Source organism: Watersipora subatra, chromosome 2 (assembly GCF_963576615.1).
Source record: "Watersipora subatra chromosome 2, tzWatSuba1.1, whole genome shotgun sequence".
Classification (NCBI taxonomy): domain Eukaryota; kingdom Metazoa; phylum Bryozoa; class Gymnolaemata; order Cheilostomatida; family Watersiporidae; genus Watersipora; species Watersipora subatra.
The window spans coordinates 37,618,935-37,635,179 of NC_088709.1; the positions used below are offsets into that span (position 1 = coordinate 37,618,935).

The 16,245-nt window shown below is 37.9% G+C and overlaps 1 protein-coding gene and 1 pseudogene across 1 annotated transcript in view; one reads left to right on the plus strand and one right to left on the minus strand.

Moving 5' to 3' along the window:
• The first annotated feature begins 749 nt into the window (after positions 1-749).
• Positions 750-16,245, plus strand: part of LOC137388685 (aldo-keto reductase family 1 member B1-like) — a 55,987-nt gene continuing 40,491 nt past the window's right edge. The window contains exons 1-2 of the mRNA XM_068075144.1: positions 750-955; positions 7,767-7,934. Of these exons, the coding sequence (XP_067931245.1) occupies positions 893-955; positions 7,767-7,934 (231 nt within the window). The 5' untranslated portion in view covers positions 750-892. The remainder of the gene's footprint in view (positions 956-7,766; positions 7,935-16,245) is intronic.
• Positions 8,915-12,140, minus strand: LOC137387042 (uncharacterized; annotated as a pseudogene).

The following is a 16,245-nucleotide window of genomic DNA, read 5'->3' on the forward strand; positions in this document are numbered from 1 at the left end:
ACAGACTACGAACGACAGAACTAAGGACTGAGAATTATGTTTTTAATTTTCATTAAGAACAGTGTGGTAACATTAACCAACCTCTGTGCAGCTTTGTAAATACATATATATCTTAACATTTATACATTTACAAGCGTAACTGTTTGAGTATTTATTATTTGTAACTCATTTCAGCATTACGCTTGATTGTAGCAATGATATACAGCCGCCCATTGATACCATTGATTGTAATGAATTGTATTTAATTGTTCTATCTTTTCATGCTTATAGAGCTTGTGTAAATAAAAAGCCATTATTTACCAGACACTTGCTTGCAACAATTACAGTTGCGCATGAGAGCTATTACTTATTGGGTGTAAGACAACTTACACGCAGAACCCATTTGCAAGTGGTTAGTCAGCGCTGACTTTCACAACCATATGTAGTTTGAAAGTTAGAATGGCAAATGTTGTTTTATGTTAAATACGCACAAATAAATTTTCTGCCCAAAGACTAATTTATTACCTTGGCAACGCCGGTAGTACAACGAGTATACGTATAGAAACAAGAGAGCGACTGTGATTTTTGACTGAGTCAATTGAATTGAGATCTGCGAATTTGATTGAGACTGTGTTTTTATAAAAGCGGGTGCCAATTGGTAATACCGAAGTTACAAATCCAAAAGTCGTTTTGAAGTTGTGTTGTCTTTCGCTCAACATCAGCCGATTTGTATAAAAGGCGGGACATAGAGCGGGTGGAAAATAGAATAGTCTCCATTTTTCGCCATTACCAAAGCTCGATTAACGTTCTTGAACTTCTGCGGTGTCCGTGTGACTGTTCGGATTGAACGTAGTAGGCGAGTACAGTACAAGCTTTTAAAAACGATAAATTGCTATTCTGAGAAACAATCAGTATGGCAACCTTAAAGTTTCACAATGGTTGTGAGATGCCACAGATAGGATTCGGCACATGGCAGGTAAGCACATAAGTTGCAAACGGTATGAATTTTCGAGAACGTACGATCGAGCTTTCCAAAGATGTTTTTTAATGCATCCTGGTAATGAAACGTAGACACGCTTGGAATGTTCGAATGATAAGGCTGGGATAGTGCAATTAACCAAAGGTATAACAAAAATTGTGACATGGCTCCTTATGGCCTGCCGCCTGTCGTAAAATTTATTAAGACTCCGGTATTATCAAAGAGTCGTAAGGAATTTCACGACATAAGGACAACATTTAAAATGGCTTTCTAATACTTTACACTCCAAATAAAGGCATTGATGATAAATTTCTTTTTTATCAGTTTATTTGGTCGGTATCAAATTAGCAGAAAATATTTTATCTTTGAGGCTGTTTCTTACATCGACAACAAAACCTTTTTGTTGTAACAGTAGGCATATAACAAGTACGACAAAACTATTCTGTCACGAATTAGCTGGTAAATATATCAATAGATTGCATTCATGTTTGTCAATGACATAGCAAATAATGATAGCAAAACCTTTTGCATACTTGCGATCACAAGGTTAGGTCTCAGCTGCCATGCTAAATTATTTTAACTAAAGTTTCTAGTTACCAGAATTGGAAGTTTAATTTGTAAAAAGTGTTGTAGAAAAGTAAATCATTGGAAACAAGTATTAAAATCCTCCAAATCTTTAAAGGTTTTTGCAAAATATTTTACATTGCAGCTATTTGGTATCAAAAGGTTCACCATCTCTTATTCTGTTGTGTTATAGGTTCAAAATATATGGAAATGTGATTACAAGCTCTTGAAAGCTCAAAAACAAACAGTTAAAAAACAGCCGTAGGCTGGAATCCCTTAAAATTTCCTCAAAAATAGTAAGGTCTATTGTTTTTTTGACTGAATTTTCTTTCATTTACTTGTCTTTTACGTATTTTTCTTTTAGATATTTAGACTGCGGAACTGGCCATACTAACAGAGTTTGATATTTTTACTTTCTTTACAAATAAAATTGACTGCCTTGTATAAATCTAAGCCCTAGATTTATACAAGGTTATCAATTTTATTTTGGACTTGGTTCTGAGTAGTTTTTAGTAACATTGTGAATCTGCATTTTGATTTAGCTAATGTGAATCTGGTATAAATAGCTATCTTAACACTGAATATTTGCCTGCATATTCTTATCTATGAAGAAAAGAATACATTGTATTCTGAACAATTGGTTAAATATGCTTTGCCCCAGGTCTATTGCTATCCTTAGATTTGCAAAAGTATTATTTTTAAGAGGTTATAATGTCATAGCTAGTTTGTCTCTAACTTGCTTCAGCTAACATGGGCCTGCAAAACATTGCTACCCCATAACAAAGATAATAAATAAGTATTTGCCCATTAAATAAAATAAAAGATAATGCTATGCTCTGTAAAGTCTTGATCAGTATGAGTCTTTAGATTTAAATGCACAATCCTTCATTTTTCAGATGCAACTGGTAAATTCAAAACACATATATTCAAAGGTCTGATCAGTTTTCAGCAAAATGGAAAAAGGAATGCCGGTAATGCTTCGGCTTATTCATAATAACAAGTTAGCTGAAACATAGTTGATACGTGTACATGCGTAGACTAGCGTATCTTCACAGTCATAACACTAGTTCTTTTGATTAGATGTAATAACCATCTTTACGAGACCTGGGATTTTAATTTTTTCTTTGTAGTCTTGCTCTAGACACTAGACTTCTCCCTTGACGCTTGGTTTTCTCTAAGCATGTTCAAAATATAAGCTTATTGGTCAATATTACGCAAAAGGTAAAGCAATCTGCATTGGCTGTTTCCATTGAGTTGCAAAGTTGATTTTTAATGTGCTAGTCATAAATCTTAGGAACATCTATTTTTTTGTTGCCATGAAAATGGTATTTGTAAATGATCACCAAGTATATGTCTTATCTTATTCGAACATAGTAAAGTTCAACCTTTTCGAAAATTAATCAGGATAGTTGCAACAAAGTTGCAGCACCTACATGTATGACTAACAAAGTTGCAGCACCTACATGTATGACTAACAAGTTGCAGCACCTACATGTATGACTAACAAAGTTGCAGCACCTACATGTATGACTAACAAAGTTGCAGCACCTACGTACATGTATGACTGACAAAGCTGCAGCACCTACATGTATGACTAACAAAGTTGTAGCACCTACATGTATGACTAACAAAGTTGCAGCACCTACATGTATGACTAACCAACTAATAATATCTACAAATAATGCATCCTGCAATGAACATTGCTATATCTAACATGTAACATAATATGTTCTATAACTCTTGTGATAGGTTAAACAAGATTTTGGCAACTCTTAACTCATTCCCACCTGACGAATTCCTAGGCGATTAGCCCCAGATACGGCTAATTTTTCAGAAAGTTGCCATAATTCAAATTACTAATACTGAAGACAGACTTGAGATAATTTACTCATTCAAATTTTACAAGAACCAGCCAAGTCTCTTCTTTCAAATTATATCACATTCATATAGACAACTCATATCCCTTTTACGGGCCTCAAAGAAGGTAGTTTCAGGAAATTTCCAATTTTTAAAAAATTGTCATATGCTGAAACAAAGTTAGATTTGCACCATAAAAATTGCAAAATATACAAAGTTTGACTGAAATTACTTATTTATTGCATATAATACAGTTATGAATATTATTTACACATATGCAGTTAGTCATGAACATGAAAGTCACGAAACTCTAACTTCGAACTTTTCCTCACGACTATCATCCTTCAAACAAAAGCATAGCAAATCTGTATGCCAATATAACTCAAATAAAACATCATGAAAATGTTTCAAATAATAAAAATATGTTCAATGACTCTGCTCTTGACTTTTCAGATTTCATAGACAGCTCTAAGAATCAATATGATCTTTTCGAAACTGAAAAATAAAGTTAGTCTCACTACGGCTAGCAGCCTGATAAGTGCATTTTTATTCGAGCATAACGATTCAAATTGGCAAAATTAAAAGTTGATAAAAACTTTAAAACATTAAAAATAATGTTTTAATTTGATTTATGCAGTCTTTCAATGTCTTACCACTTCTGAATCTGCATATTTACTTAAGGAGTTGAAAAAGAATTATCGCGAACGATAAAATTTCAAGTCGGCATGATTTCCGGTTTTGGCAGATATTGAGATGGGTGTACTAATTTGGTTATAACTTTTGCCAGAGACGTCATAGAGGCGTATTTTGAAGTTTTTCTGATTGGCCAGAAATTTTTCTTTCTAACTAATCAAAAATATTCTTTTATGATTTGAAAATAACGATGCAAAGAGTTGGTAAATTTCTGATGTAAGTTAACTCGCGTTAGGTGCCTAGCAACGTTATAAATACGTGAGTTTACTCGCGCCTGGGTGCGAATGAGTTAATAGGTCTAATAAGCTGATCAAGTAAAGTTAAATATCCGTCCAGTATCAAATGCTGACATATCAAGCTCCAATAAAGTAAAGTTAAATATCCGTCCAGTATCAAATGCTGACATATCAAGCTCCAATAAAGTAAAGTTAAATATCCGTCCAGTATCAAATGCTGACATATCAAGCTCCAACAAAGTAAAGTTAAATATCCGTCCAGTATCAAATGCTGACATATCAAACTCCAATAAAGTAAAGTTAAATATCCGTCCAGTATCAGATGCTGACATATCATGCTCCAATAAAGTAAAGTTAAATATTCGTCCAGTATCAAATGTTGACTTATCAAGCTCCAATAAAGTAAAAATTAAATATATGTCCAGTATCAAATGCTGACGTATCAAGCTTCAATACCCTAGGACACTTATGTATTCGCGTCATCTAACTTTCGCATTTTCGCGGTGTCATCCTCTCGCGAAAATTTCATCAGCGAAACTAAACTGTCGTAACAAACGAGCGAAAATGCGAAATTAAATAGCTTTGTTCATTGATATCCACAATAAAATCTTCACATTAGAAATGCAGGCAATTTTCGTCTGTGGTTGGGCTCAATGGGAAATTTCTGGTGAACTCATTATAGCTAATACACAGACAGCAACATGGCAAAGTAAATTAGGATGATATCAGTTTAGTCACCGAATTTGTAACTGATGAGGATGAAAGTCTGGTAGGTGAAGTCATAAAATTGAAGAATAATCATTGTAGTGATGAATTTTATTACCAACCAAAACAAATATCAACCCTCACCAGCTCCAATCACATTATACAGTTTTGGTTGTGAACAGACATTAAAGACGATGCTGCTACCCTAGGACACTTATATTTCGCTAGTATTTAGTTTCGTGAGTAGCATACAGAGTAAAATTTCGCAGGAACTTAATTTCGCAGCTTTGATGAGTGCAAAAATATAGCGATGTGAAAATAAATGCAGTGGAACAAACATTAGATTCCTCAGGTCCAGTTCACTGGTACGAAATATTTTTCAATTTGGGACTACCGTACTGTTTAGACTATAAACCGCACCTCTATATAAGCTACATGTGCTTTATTTTCCAAAAACGATAATAAAACAATACATAAGCCGCACCTTACTATAGGCCGCAGAACTAAGGACTGTGCTTTTTAACGCGGCAGCAACTTTGCCATTTAAAACGGAACAGTGCAGAACGGCACAGTTTCGTATTATCAGACGCTTTTTAACTTAGTGCCTAACGGGACAGTACCATGAGGCATTGTTTCGTATTTTCTTTCACAGCTAGAAGTGCACTAATTGGAGATTTGCGGTGAAAGAAAGCCACAGTGATTAGCTGCACCCTTGTAGGCCTACCTATAAGCCGCATGGCTCAAATCATCAGAAAAAAGTAGCGGCTAATTGTCCGAAAAGTACGGTAGTTTGTATTTGTGAACCGCAGGTAGAAATGTGTAGGCGAGATCAATAATGCAATTTGATCGCTTGCTGCAGTTTGTCTCCTGGACTATCAATGACGTCAAGGTCCCTGCCGCAGTGACTGATGTTGTACCAATATTAGAATCCAAGTATTTATAGCACGCGGTGCCGCGGTGGCCATGGCCCCGGGTTGTTATTGCTTTTGGTTGGTAATAAAATTCATCACCACAATAATTATTATTCAATTTTATGACTTTCCCTACCAGACTGTCATCCTCATCAGTTACAAATTCAATGACTAAACTAATATCATCATCTTCTTCATTTGTCTAGGCTTTTCCAAAAAAAATTTATTATCTTAATTTGTTTTGCCAAGCTGCTCAGTCGGTGTATTAGCTATAATGAGTTTAGCAAAACTTGCCCAATGAGCCAACCACACACGAAAATTGCCTGCATTTCTAATATGACGATTTTATTTTGAATATCAATGAAGAAAGCCATTTATTTTCGCGTTTTCGCTCATTCGTTATGATAGTTTAGTTTCGTTCATGAAATTTTCGCGAGAGGCTGTTGCCGCGAAAACGCGAAAGTTAGATGCCGCGAATACATAAGTGTTCTAGGGTGCTTTAATTATCTGTATAATCACGAAAATCTAAATATTGATTGGCTAAAATTTCATCTACAACTAATTACCTGTTTTATGACTCGGGCGCGGTAGTTAATGAACTCACAAAAAAATGTTTGTTTTTAGATTAAAAATTCTCAAACCAAAGTTTGAAATTGCTTCGTTGTTTTAGGCTGATTTTATAGAGAAATCTTAGGACAACACAGTCAATTTCATAAAACTCTTAAAGACCGTGGGTTATGTGGTCAACGAATAATAAAATCAGGTTACCACGCAATTGCTGAAAAAGTCCAAAAATGCGTTTATGGCAATGGCCCCTAGAAAACGCATAAATGCGTTTATGGCAGCGAAAGGGTTATACAGTTTTGGTTGTGAAATTGGTTGTTACCTATCTATTTTCTTCTTCTTGGGATTCGAGTGTGAAAGTCACAGCAGGAGAGACCTAGACGTCATTGATAGTCTAAGAAACAATGGCAGCAAGTGATCAAATTGAATTATCGATCTCACCCACACATTTCAACCTGCGGTTTACAAATACGAACTAGTCCCAAATTGAATTTTGTTTCTTATTAGCAAACTGGACCTGAGGAATATAATCTGTTTTTTCCACTGCATTTATTTTCACATCACTATATTTTCGCACTCATCAGAGCCACGAAATTAAGTTGCAGCGAAATTTTACTCTGTGCGCTACTCACGAAACTAAATACTAGCGAAATAAGTGTCCTAGAGTAAATAGCTTTTGTCGCGGTTTTTTTTTGAAATTGTAGAAACTACCTTTTTTCCACAGTTGCAGTTAAATGCAAAAATATTGCACTTTTTTATTGCACTCCATAGTCTTAAACCTCGTTCACACTATATCGCCGTAGGTCCGCTTCTTCCTTTCGGCGTTCATCGTTGATTATGTGAACCGTAAACCAATGGCATTGACGAAGCAATGCAGACATGAGGGGAAAGTTTACAGCTGTCAAACCTTCCTGACATTTTGCCGAGCATGGACGACCGCCTTTCAAATGTGAACCATTTTGGCGATGGTAATTCGCGGTCACCGATAGCATGATTGATTTATTTCTGTTTATGGCCATTGCTGCGGAACTAGTATTTGATTTCAGTCATACGAAAACAAAGAGGTTTCTTCGCCAAAATTTGAAAAGAAATATGAGAACACTACGTCACTGATGCAAACACGGATGGGTTTGTGATAGTGTGAACATCGTTATCATCGACGATCACCGAAGTATTGTGGCATCAACACCGAGATACTGTGATATAGTGTGAACCAACTTTAGCCAATGCTTTGAGTGGCTTGCCTAGTGCTAGTTAAGTCTTGTTTGGTATGTTTAGTCTAAACCAGGAGAAGTCGCTACTGCTGTCAAATGTGCTATCGATGCTGGCTACAGACACATTGACTGTGCATACGTCTATGGAAATGAAAAGGAAGTAGGTGAGGCTTTGACTGCCAAGTTTGCTGATGGAACAGTAAAAAGAGAGGACATCTTCATCACGTCTAAGGTTAGCTGGCTGCATGATTGTCACAAAGTAGTGATGCAATGTGACAGGTTCGAGATATCTGGTGTTGTGATTGTATCATGATGTCTGCACAAGGCTAAGAGTTAAGACGTCCGGGTGTAATATTGCGGCTAACTATGTATAAGTTACTAATACACTGTATAAGTACTATATAAGTACTAATATAGTGTCTATATAAAAATATGCAGAAGATTGCTGTGAGAGTATAAAATAATCCTTTATTGCTGACTTGTAGACATGTACGATGTAAACTGAATTGTTATGAACTGCCATGTATTAGCTGCAGTCAGACTATTTATACCTTCTTACAATTATTCTAGAAAATTCCAGAAAATCCATTCAGGAAAAATCTAGTAATAGAACAATATTCTAAATTTATGATCATGACTCATCAAAACTTGTACATCTACATATATAAAGGGCTAATCATAATCCACTGAACTAATACTGTGATTCATCAGTGTATTGTGCAATAGCTATTGTCATACTATTACTTTGTTTACTATACTACATGTATACTATATACAGTACTCAGAATCTGTGACAACTCCCCATTCAAGAGGAAATTTATAGTCAAATTTCCAGCATTAAGATTCTGAGTCTATTCTGCTCATGTAGTCCGCTCCGACGTTGTCTTTTCCTTTGATCGATTCCACTGTCATGCGATAATCCTGTAGATATAGTGCCCATCTCATCACTCTGCTGTTCTCATACTTTGCTCGATTGATGTAGGTTAGTGGTTGGTGACCCTTTTGTAGTATGAACTCCACGCCATAGAGATATGGTAGATATTTCTTTACATCCCATACAATTGCCAGGCACTCTTTCTCTATTGTTGAGTAATTCCTTTCGCGGTCCAGTAGTTTTCTGCTCGCATAGCTGACAGGAAATAGCTTTCTATCATGTTCCTGTAGTAGTACAGCTCCGAGTCCAGTGTCCGACGCGTCAGTCCTTAGGGTGAACTACTTCGTTATGTCTGGTAGTTTCAGAACTGGTTTCTCGGTTATGGTCGCTCTTAGTTTCCGGTATGCCTTCTCTTGCGCATCTGTCCAGATAACTTTATTAGGTTGTCCTTTTTTAGTCAAGTCTGACGGAGGAGTTGCTACCGCCGCGTAATTTGGGACGAACTCTGGGTAGTAGCCAGTCAATCCTAGAAACAACCGTACTTGAGTCTTGGTCCGCGGCCTTGGAGCTTCAGTGATTTTCTCCACATTGTCTTCCATCGGTTTCAGTTCTCCCTGATCGATCTTGTGACCTAGGAACTCTATAGATGTTCCACCGAGGTAGCATTTCGTCTGTTTGGCTTGTGAGCTGTGCCTTGGCCCAACGGGTGAATTGTTCTCTCAGTGTGTCCATGTGATCCTCCCATTTGGCAGTGTGTATGATGATGTCATCGATGTAGTTGTCTACTCCTGGTAAATCCTCTAATAGCTTCTTCATGCTACGTACAAATGTTGCTCCAGAGTTGATCATCCCAAACGGCATCCTGATCAACTCGTATTGCCCATCTGGAGTGACAAATGCAGTCTTCGGTATATCACTCTCCTCTACAGGAATTTGCCAGTAGCCCTTAGTTAGATCTACCTTCGAGAAGTGGTGATCACCGCTGATCTTTTGAAAGAGATCGCTTGCTGTTGTCATTGGCTCTGGATCGAACACTGTTATTTTGTTCAAGTTCCGGTAGTCAGCGCATAGTCGATTGGATCCATCAGGCTTTTTCATGAGTACGACTGGTGATGCATATGGAGAGTTTGATTCTCTGATGATCCCTGTGTTCAGCATATCTTTTATATCTTCTCTAAGTGATTCCTTCACCGCATAAGGTAATGTGTACGGTTTGGATTTGATGGGCTTGTTACTGGTTAGAGTAATCGGATGTTTGATGAGATTGCAGTTTCCCGGTCTGTCTGTGAATATATCTGTGTAGTCCTTGACGATGTCCGTGATCTGCTTTCTCTGCTCCTCAGATATGTTTTCTCCCATCTTCAGATCTTTCACAGTTCCAACTGACTTTCCCGAATACAACTCCACCAGTGTGCCTTCCTCTTCTTCTACTTCTCCGATACCAGCTACCTCAGTTATTTCCTTTTCATTATCTCTCACGTAGTATTTCTTCAGCATGTTAGCGTGATAGGTTCGGCTTTTACATTTGACCTGAACTCGGTATGCGTTTATCCCGACCTACTCCTCTACGTTGTATGGTCCCTGCCAGTGCATTAGTTACTTGTTGTGGTTAGTAGGGAGCAGGATGAGAACATTGTCCCCTTTTTGAAATTCCCTTTTCTTTGCCTTCTTGTCGAAGTAATGCTTGTACCTCTGCTTATTTCCTTCTAGCGCTTTCTGAGCCAACTCCATCGTATCTTCCAGCTTAGCACGCAGATCAAACACGTGTTGGTAGCTACTCTTGGTCTCTCCATTGGCATCATCCTGTGTCTATAGCTGTCGTAGAATATCCATCAGCCCTCGTACTGTCCTTCCGTACAACAGCTCGAATGGTGAGAATCCAGTAGATTTCTGTGGGACCTCTCTGTAGGCAACTAGTGCTGAGTTAATGTATCTGTGCTACTGTCTTGGCTGCTGATGGCATAACTTTTTCAGCATTGACTTCAGTGTGCCATTGAATCGCTCCACCAGTCCATTAGCCATAGCATCATAGGGAGTTGTCGGCATCTGCCTCATGCCGAGCAGTCTGGCAAACACTTCCATGTACTCAGATATGAATTGTGTCCCTTGATCACTGATTACTTCTTCAGGTATTCCAACCCGATTGTAAATGTCGATTAGAACTTCAGCCACTGCTTCTGAGCTTATCTCTTTCAGTGGAACAGCCTCGGGGTATCGAGTAGTGTAGTCCACCAGAGTTAGTATATATCTATGCCCTTTTTCACTCGGAGGGTTAATTGGTCCAATCAAGTCGACAGCGCAGCGCTTGAATGGAGTCTCAATCAGTAGAGTCCGCTGTAGGGAACCTTCTGTACTGAACCTTTCTCTCGGGGTATCGAGTAGCGTAGTCCACCAGAGTTAGTATATATCTATACCCTTTTTCACTCGGAGGGTTAATTGGTCCAATCAAGTCGACAGCGCAGCGCTTGAATGTAGTCTCAATCAGTGGAGTCCGCTGTAGGGAACCTTCTGTACTGAACCTTTCTTTACTGTGCGTTGACAGATGTCGCAGGATCGACAGAATCTCGTAACTTCATCATGTAGACCCGGCCAGAAGAAGTTGGTTAGGATTCGATCAGTAGTTTTACGGATTCCCAGATGTCCACTCAATATAGAATCGTGGGCGTGTCTCATCACAGCGACACATAGAGTTTTCGGTACAACTACTTGTTTTGTCGACTGTCCGCTGTTGTACTCTGGGTGATAATATTCACCATAAAGGATGTCCTTCTTCACCATGAACCTGGTTTGTTGTTTGCCTTTCGTTATTGCTTCTGTAGCGTCATACAGCCTCTTTAAAGAGTCGTCTTCTCTCTGCGACTTGATGAGGTCTTCTCTGTTTACTTCGATGTCTTTATTGCTGACAACTGATAGTGGTTTTTCTCCTTGTTTATTCTTGATAGCTTGTGCGCGTGTAACCACGGAACACTCCTGATCCTGTTCTGGTAGTGGATCACATGGGGATCGAGCGCCTGGAATATTTCCAAGCATTAGATCGTGAATGAGCGTCTCCATAACCGTCGCCGTTACGTCTCCCTGATAGAATGGTGTATCGATGATGATTTTAGCAAATGACAGTTTTCTAGCAGTGTTATCTGCCATTCGTAGATATCTTTCCTCTCCTGTGTACTTTACCAGCGATTTCTTGACCACCACTGTGGTGCATCCAGTATCTCTAGTCATCTCCACTTGCTTACCATTTACATAACCTCCAACCAGGTTTACTCTATTCTCCATTTTAACAACTTTACCTTCACAACATGCTACTTGTACGTGAGGCTTCCCACTTAGCTTAATTTCATCCGTACTCTGTTCTTCTGGATTTGTTTCCCCTTCAGTCACACCCGCCTTGTGCGTAGGTGTCTTGAGTCTCCGACAGTCGGCTGTATTATGGTTATTCATCTTGCAGTGTAAGCAGTACTTCTGAGGCTTCTTATTACACTGTTTGGCAATATGCCCCTTTTCGTTACAACTGTGGCAGGTGATGGTTGTTTCATTTGGAGTTGTCTTCCTTATGAATGACATCTTGCGACCATGAGCTGTCAGGTATCAGTCAGCAGCTTCAGCCAACTCGTCACAGCTGTCAAATTTCATCTCCTTTAGATGTACAGCGAGATCCGTAGGACATGCCGCTATGAACTGTTCTCGCAAGTTGAGTTCTTTTAGGTCTTTGCAGTTCGATAGCTCCACCCACTTGTTAATGTAGGTACTGAGTCGAACTAGAAATTGTTGTGGTGTTTCGTCGTGCTCGGCTTTACTCTCTCTGAATCGCTTTCTGCAGCCTTCCTCCGTGAGATTGTAGCGTTTTAACAGAGCTTCCTTCACCTGATCGTAGTCCTTCCTATTCACTGCCGCCATTCTAGTGTAAGTCTCTGTAGCCTTACCTTTGAGATATTGGCTCAAATGGAACGACCATTCAGCTTTATCCCACCGATAGTTTTCAGCTATCCATTCAAATCGCTGTAGGTAACTATCCATGTCGTCTGTTTTTTCATAAAATACTGGTAGTTTAGGTTTATTACTAACCCACTCCAGTCCTGTACTCTCATTTTTGGAGTCGTCCACTCTAATACTCTCCACTTCCAGTTTTTTCATCTCGAGCTCATGCGCTAACCTCTTTTTTCTATCTCTCTTTGCATCTCTAACTCTCTTGCTTGTTTCTGGCTGTCTATTTCAATTTGCTTCATATGCATTTGGAGTTGTCTGTCCTCAGCTTCGGCTTTTTTTGGCTTCTCGTTCCATCCGTCTCTCCTCGCGTCTCTCCTCGCGTTCAATCTTCGCTGCGAACTTTGGTTCGTTTTCTTCAATGAATTTGGCTAGCTCAGCATCCTTTAATCCAAGCTTCCCGCCCATATCCATTGCCCTCCGCATACTGCTCATACTAGTCTCCGCCATTACTGACTGTCTTGGTACTCTTTATGTCTTGCGTGAGTTAGACTGATATAATCCTGACGAACGGTAGATATTCCCGGAGCAGCCCCCAAGTTTGTCACAAAGTATTGATGCAATGTGACAGGTTCGAGATATCTGGTGTTATGATTGTATCATGATGTCTGCACAAGGCTAAGAGTTAAGACTTCCGGGTGTAATATTGCGGCCAACTATGTATAAGTAATATAGTGTCTATATAATAATATGCAGAAGATTGCTGTGAGAGTATAAAATAATCCTTTATTGCTGACTTGTAGACATGTACGATGTAAACTGAATTGTTATGAAATGCCATGTATTAGCTGCAGTCAGACTATTTATACCTTCTTACAATTATTCTAGAAAATTCCAGAAAATCCATTCTGAAAAAATCTAGTAATAGAACAATATTCTAAATTTATGATCATGACTCATCAAAACTTGTACATCTACATATATAAAGGGCTAATCATAATCCACTGAACTAATACTGTATGATTCATCAGTGTATTGTGCAATAGCTATTGTCATACTATTACTTTGTTTACTATACTACATGTATACTACGTATATACAGTACTCAGAATCTGTGACAATGATCTACAGTCATTCGCAAAAGTTTAAGACCACTTGGTGAATTTAAAAATTTTTCCATGATTGGTTTGTACTAGCTTCTAGCCTCAGTTAATTTCACCAGTTGTTCTTGTAGTTTTTTCAGTGGCTCTTAAGGTCTGTTCATTATTGTCAAGCACAAGAACTGTTGTGGCTCTCAAGGTCTGTTCATTATTGTCAAGCACAAGAACTATTGTTTTGCTTAATTTTTGGATCAGTTTAGTGGCAATATCTTGGCAATGAGATCGCCTAACACAACAAACAACATATCGACTGATAGACAAAAAAAAATGCTTTATTTTAAAATCAACTCAAATTTGACGCAACCACATCTTTAAAGGTTGACTTGCAACAAAATTCACGTTACAGATATTTGGTACCAAAAGATTCACCATGTCTTACTCTGATGTGTTTTTAAGTGCCAAATATGTGGGAATGTGATTACAAGCTCTTAAAAGCTCAAAAACGAAAGCGGTCGTAGATTAGAATCCCTTTATTTCGATGACGTAGTCACGAAATTTGGTCATCGTCTTGTCACGTATGTTCTCACGTGAATTGAAAGGCCAATACAAAGCTCAATATAAAACTTATCGTAGGACTAGTTTATGACAAACACTTTGGGTTTTACCGCAGACCCCGTATCAAATATAGATGTTCGCTACTTTACAGTTTTGTTTCGGTTGGGTCTAATCGTCAAGTCGTTCTCTGATCATGTGACCCAATACTTTGCGCAAATAATTTTTGCAGCAATTTTCGATTATCACAGGTGACCAACAGGCTTGTCATGATTATCAGACAATGATATGTACTCCTTCGAGCTAAGGTTAAAAATTTTAACGATTTTTTACGGTAAGTTATAAGATAACAATGCTAAAAGTGGCAGCATTACAATGACGATAAAACAGACGCATAAGAAAATAGACATAGTTTTATTGAATGCGTGAAGTATATTTGTGAAAATTTTTCGACGAATAAGGTTGCATGAAAGTGTAAACAGAAACCATCTTTCGCAACTACATCACATTTGAGCCGTTTTGGAAAGAGAATCCAAACTACGGCGGTCTCGTGTGGCTGCGATTAACTGTTCATTTTTGAGCTTTTAAGAGCTTGTAATCACCTTTCCACGTATTTTGCACCTACAACACAACAGAGTAAGACATGGTGAATCTTTTCATATCAAATAACGGTAATGTGAATTTTGTTGCAAGTCAACCTTTAAGCAAAGACTTTGGACATAAATCTAGAATCTGTCTTACCCGAGCTATGAAAACTATGAGATTTGCTTACACCCGGAGGTAGCGCCACTGGACCATTCAAAACTGGTCAAAAGTGTTAATCTCCGATGATCCCACCTTGTTGCAGTTTAACTAAGACAAGAGACATGTTTGTAGACCTGTAGGAGCTTGTTTTGGTGACAGGTATACTAAAGTAGTTTCGAGTACCAATTTTATAAAATCTCGAGCATTAATCCACCGCCAGTTTAAAGAATTCCTTGAAGATTTTGAGGCAGAACATGAAAACACCAAACCTTGAGCACTGGTGAAGAAACACCAAGCCCAAATTTCCAATTAGAATAAGGTTTTGTTACAATTTTTCTCATTTGTAATTATAAGATTAATAAACTGTGTTACCATAAATTGCTTTTAATAAATATTTTTAGCTTTTACAGTTTTTGTTAGACAAGTATTAGACAAACGAATAAAGAAATCAGTAGTTTAATATATGTTTATATGCATAGTATATATATGAAATTATAAGTGTATATGTATACATATATTGCAATTCTATAATTAGGACTCCTGGCCCCTGGCCAGTCTTGGAAAACATAATCTGGCCCAAATGTGAACCAAGGTTGTCCATGCACGGTATAAACTATGTATACTCTCTAATCTGTATCATCTCATGAGCAATACAAAAAGTTAGTGTAATCTTACAAAAACCCTAATTTTCTGGAATATCAAGGGTGGTCTTTAACTTTGCGAATGGTTGTAAAGCCTAAATTGAGGCGAACTGATCAGCGGGGGGGGGGGGGGGGTTAAAATACTTATCAAGCATAAGTATTGCTTGATAAGTATTTACTCTGCTTACTTATCAAGCATTTGACCAAGTTAAAATAAATTCTTTCCATAACATTTGTAAGCTTAAATGTCTCTGCATCAATCATTGAATAGGAATTTTCTCTGAAAGATGGTTGTAAATTTGTCTTGCTTTTACCAAGCACTCTTTGGACACTGCTTAGAGTAGAACTCTTTATGAATAGAAACATTTTCATGGTTCCGAGAACATATTAGTACTAGTCTCAGTTATTGCTAGGTAGTTCTATCAGGTGTTTGAACATATTAGTACTAGTCTCAGTTATTGCTAGGTAGTTCTATCAGGCGTTTGAACATATTAGTACTAGTCTCAGTTATTGCTAGGTAGTTCTATCAGGCGTTTGAACATATTAGTACTAGTCTCAGTTATTGCTAGGTAGTTCTATCAGGCGTTTGAACATATTAGTACTAGTCTCAGTTATTGCTAGGTAGTTCTATCAGGCGTTTGAAAAATATTAGTACTAGTCTCAGTTATTGCTAGGTAGTTCTATCAGGCGTTTGAAAAATATTAGTAC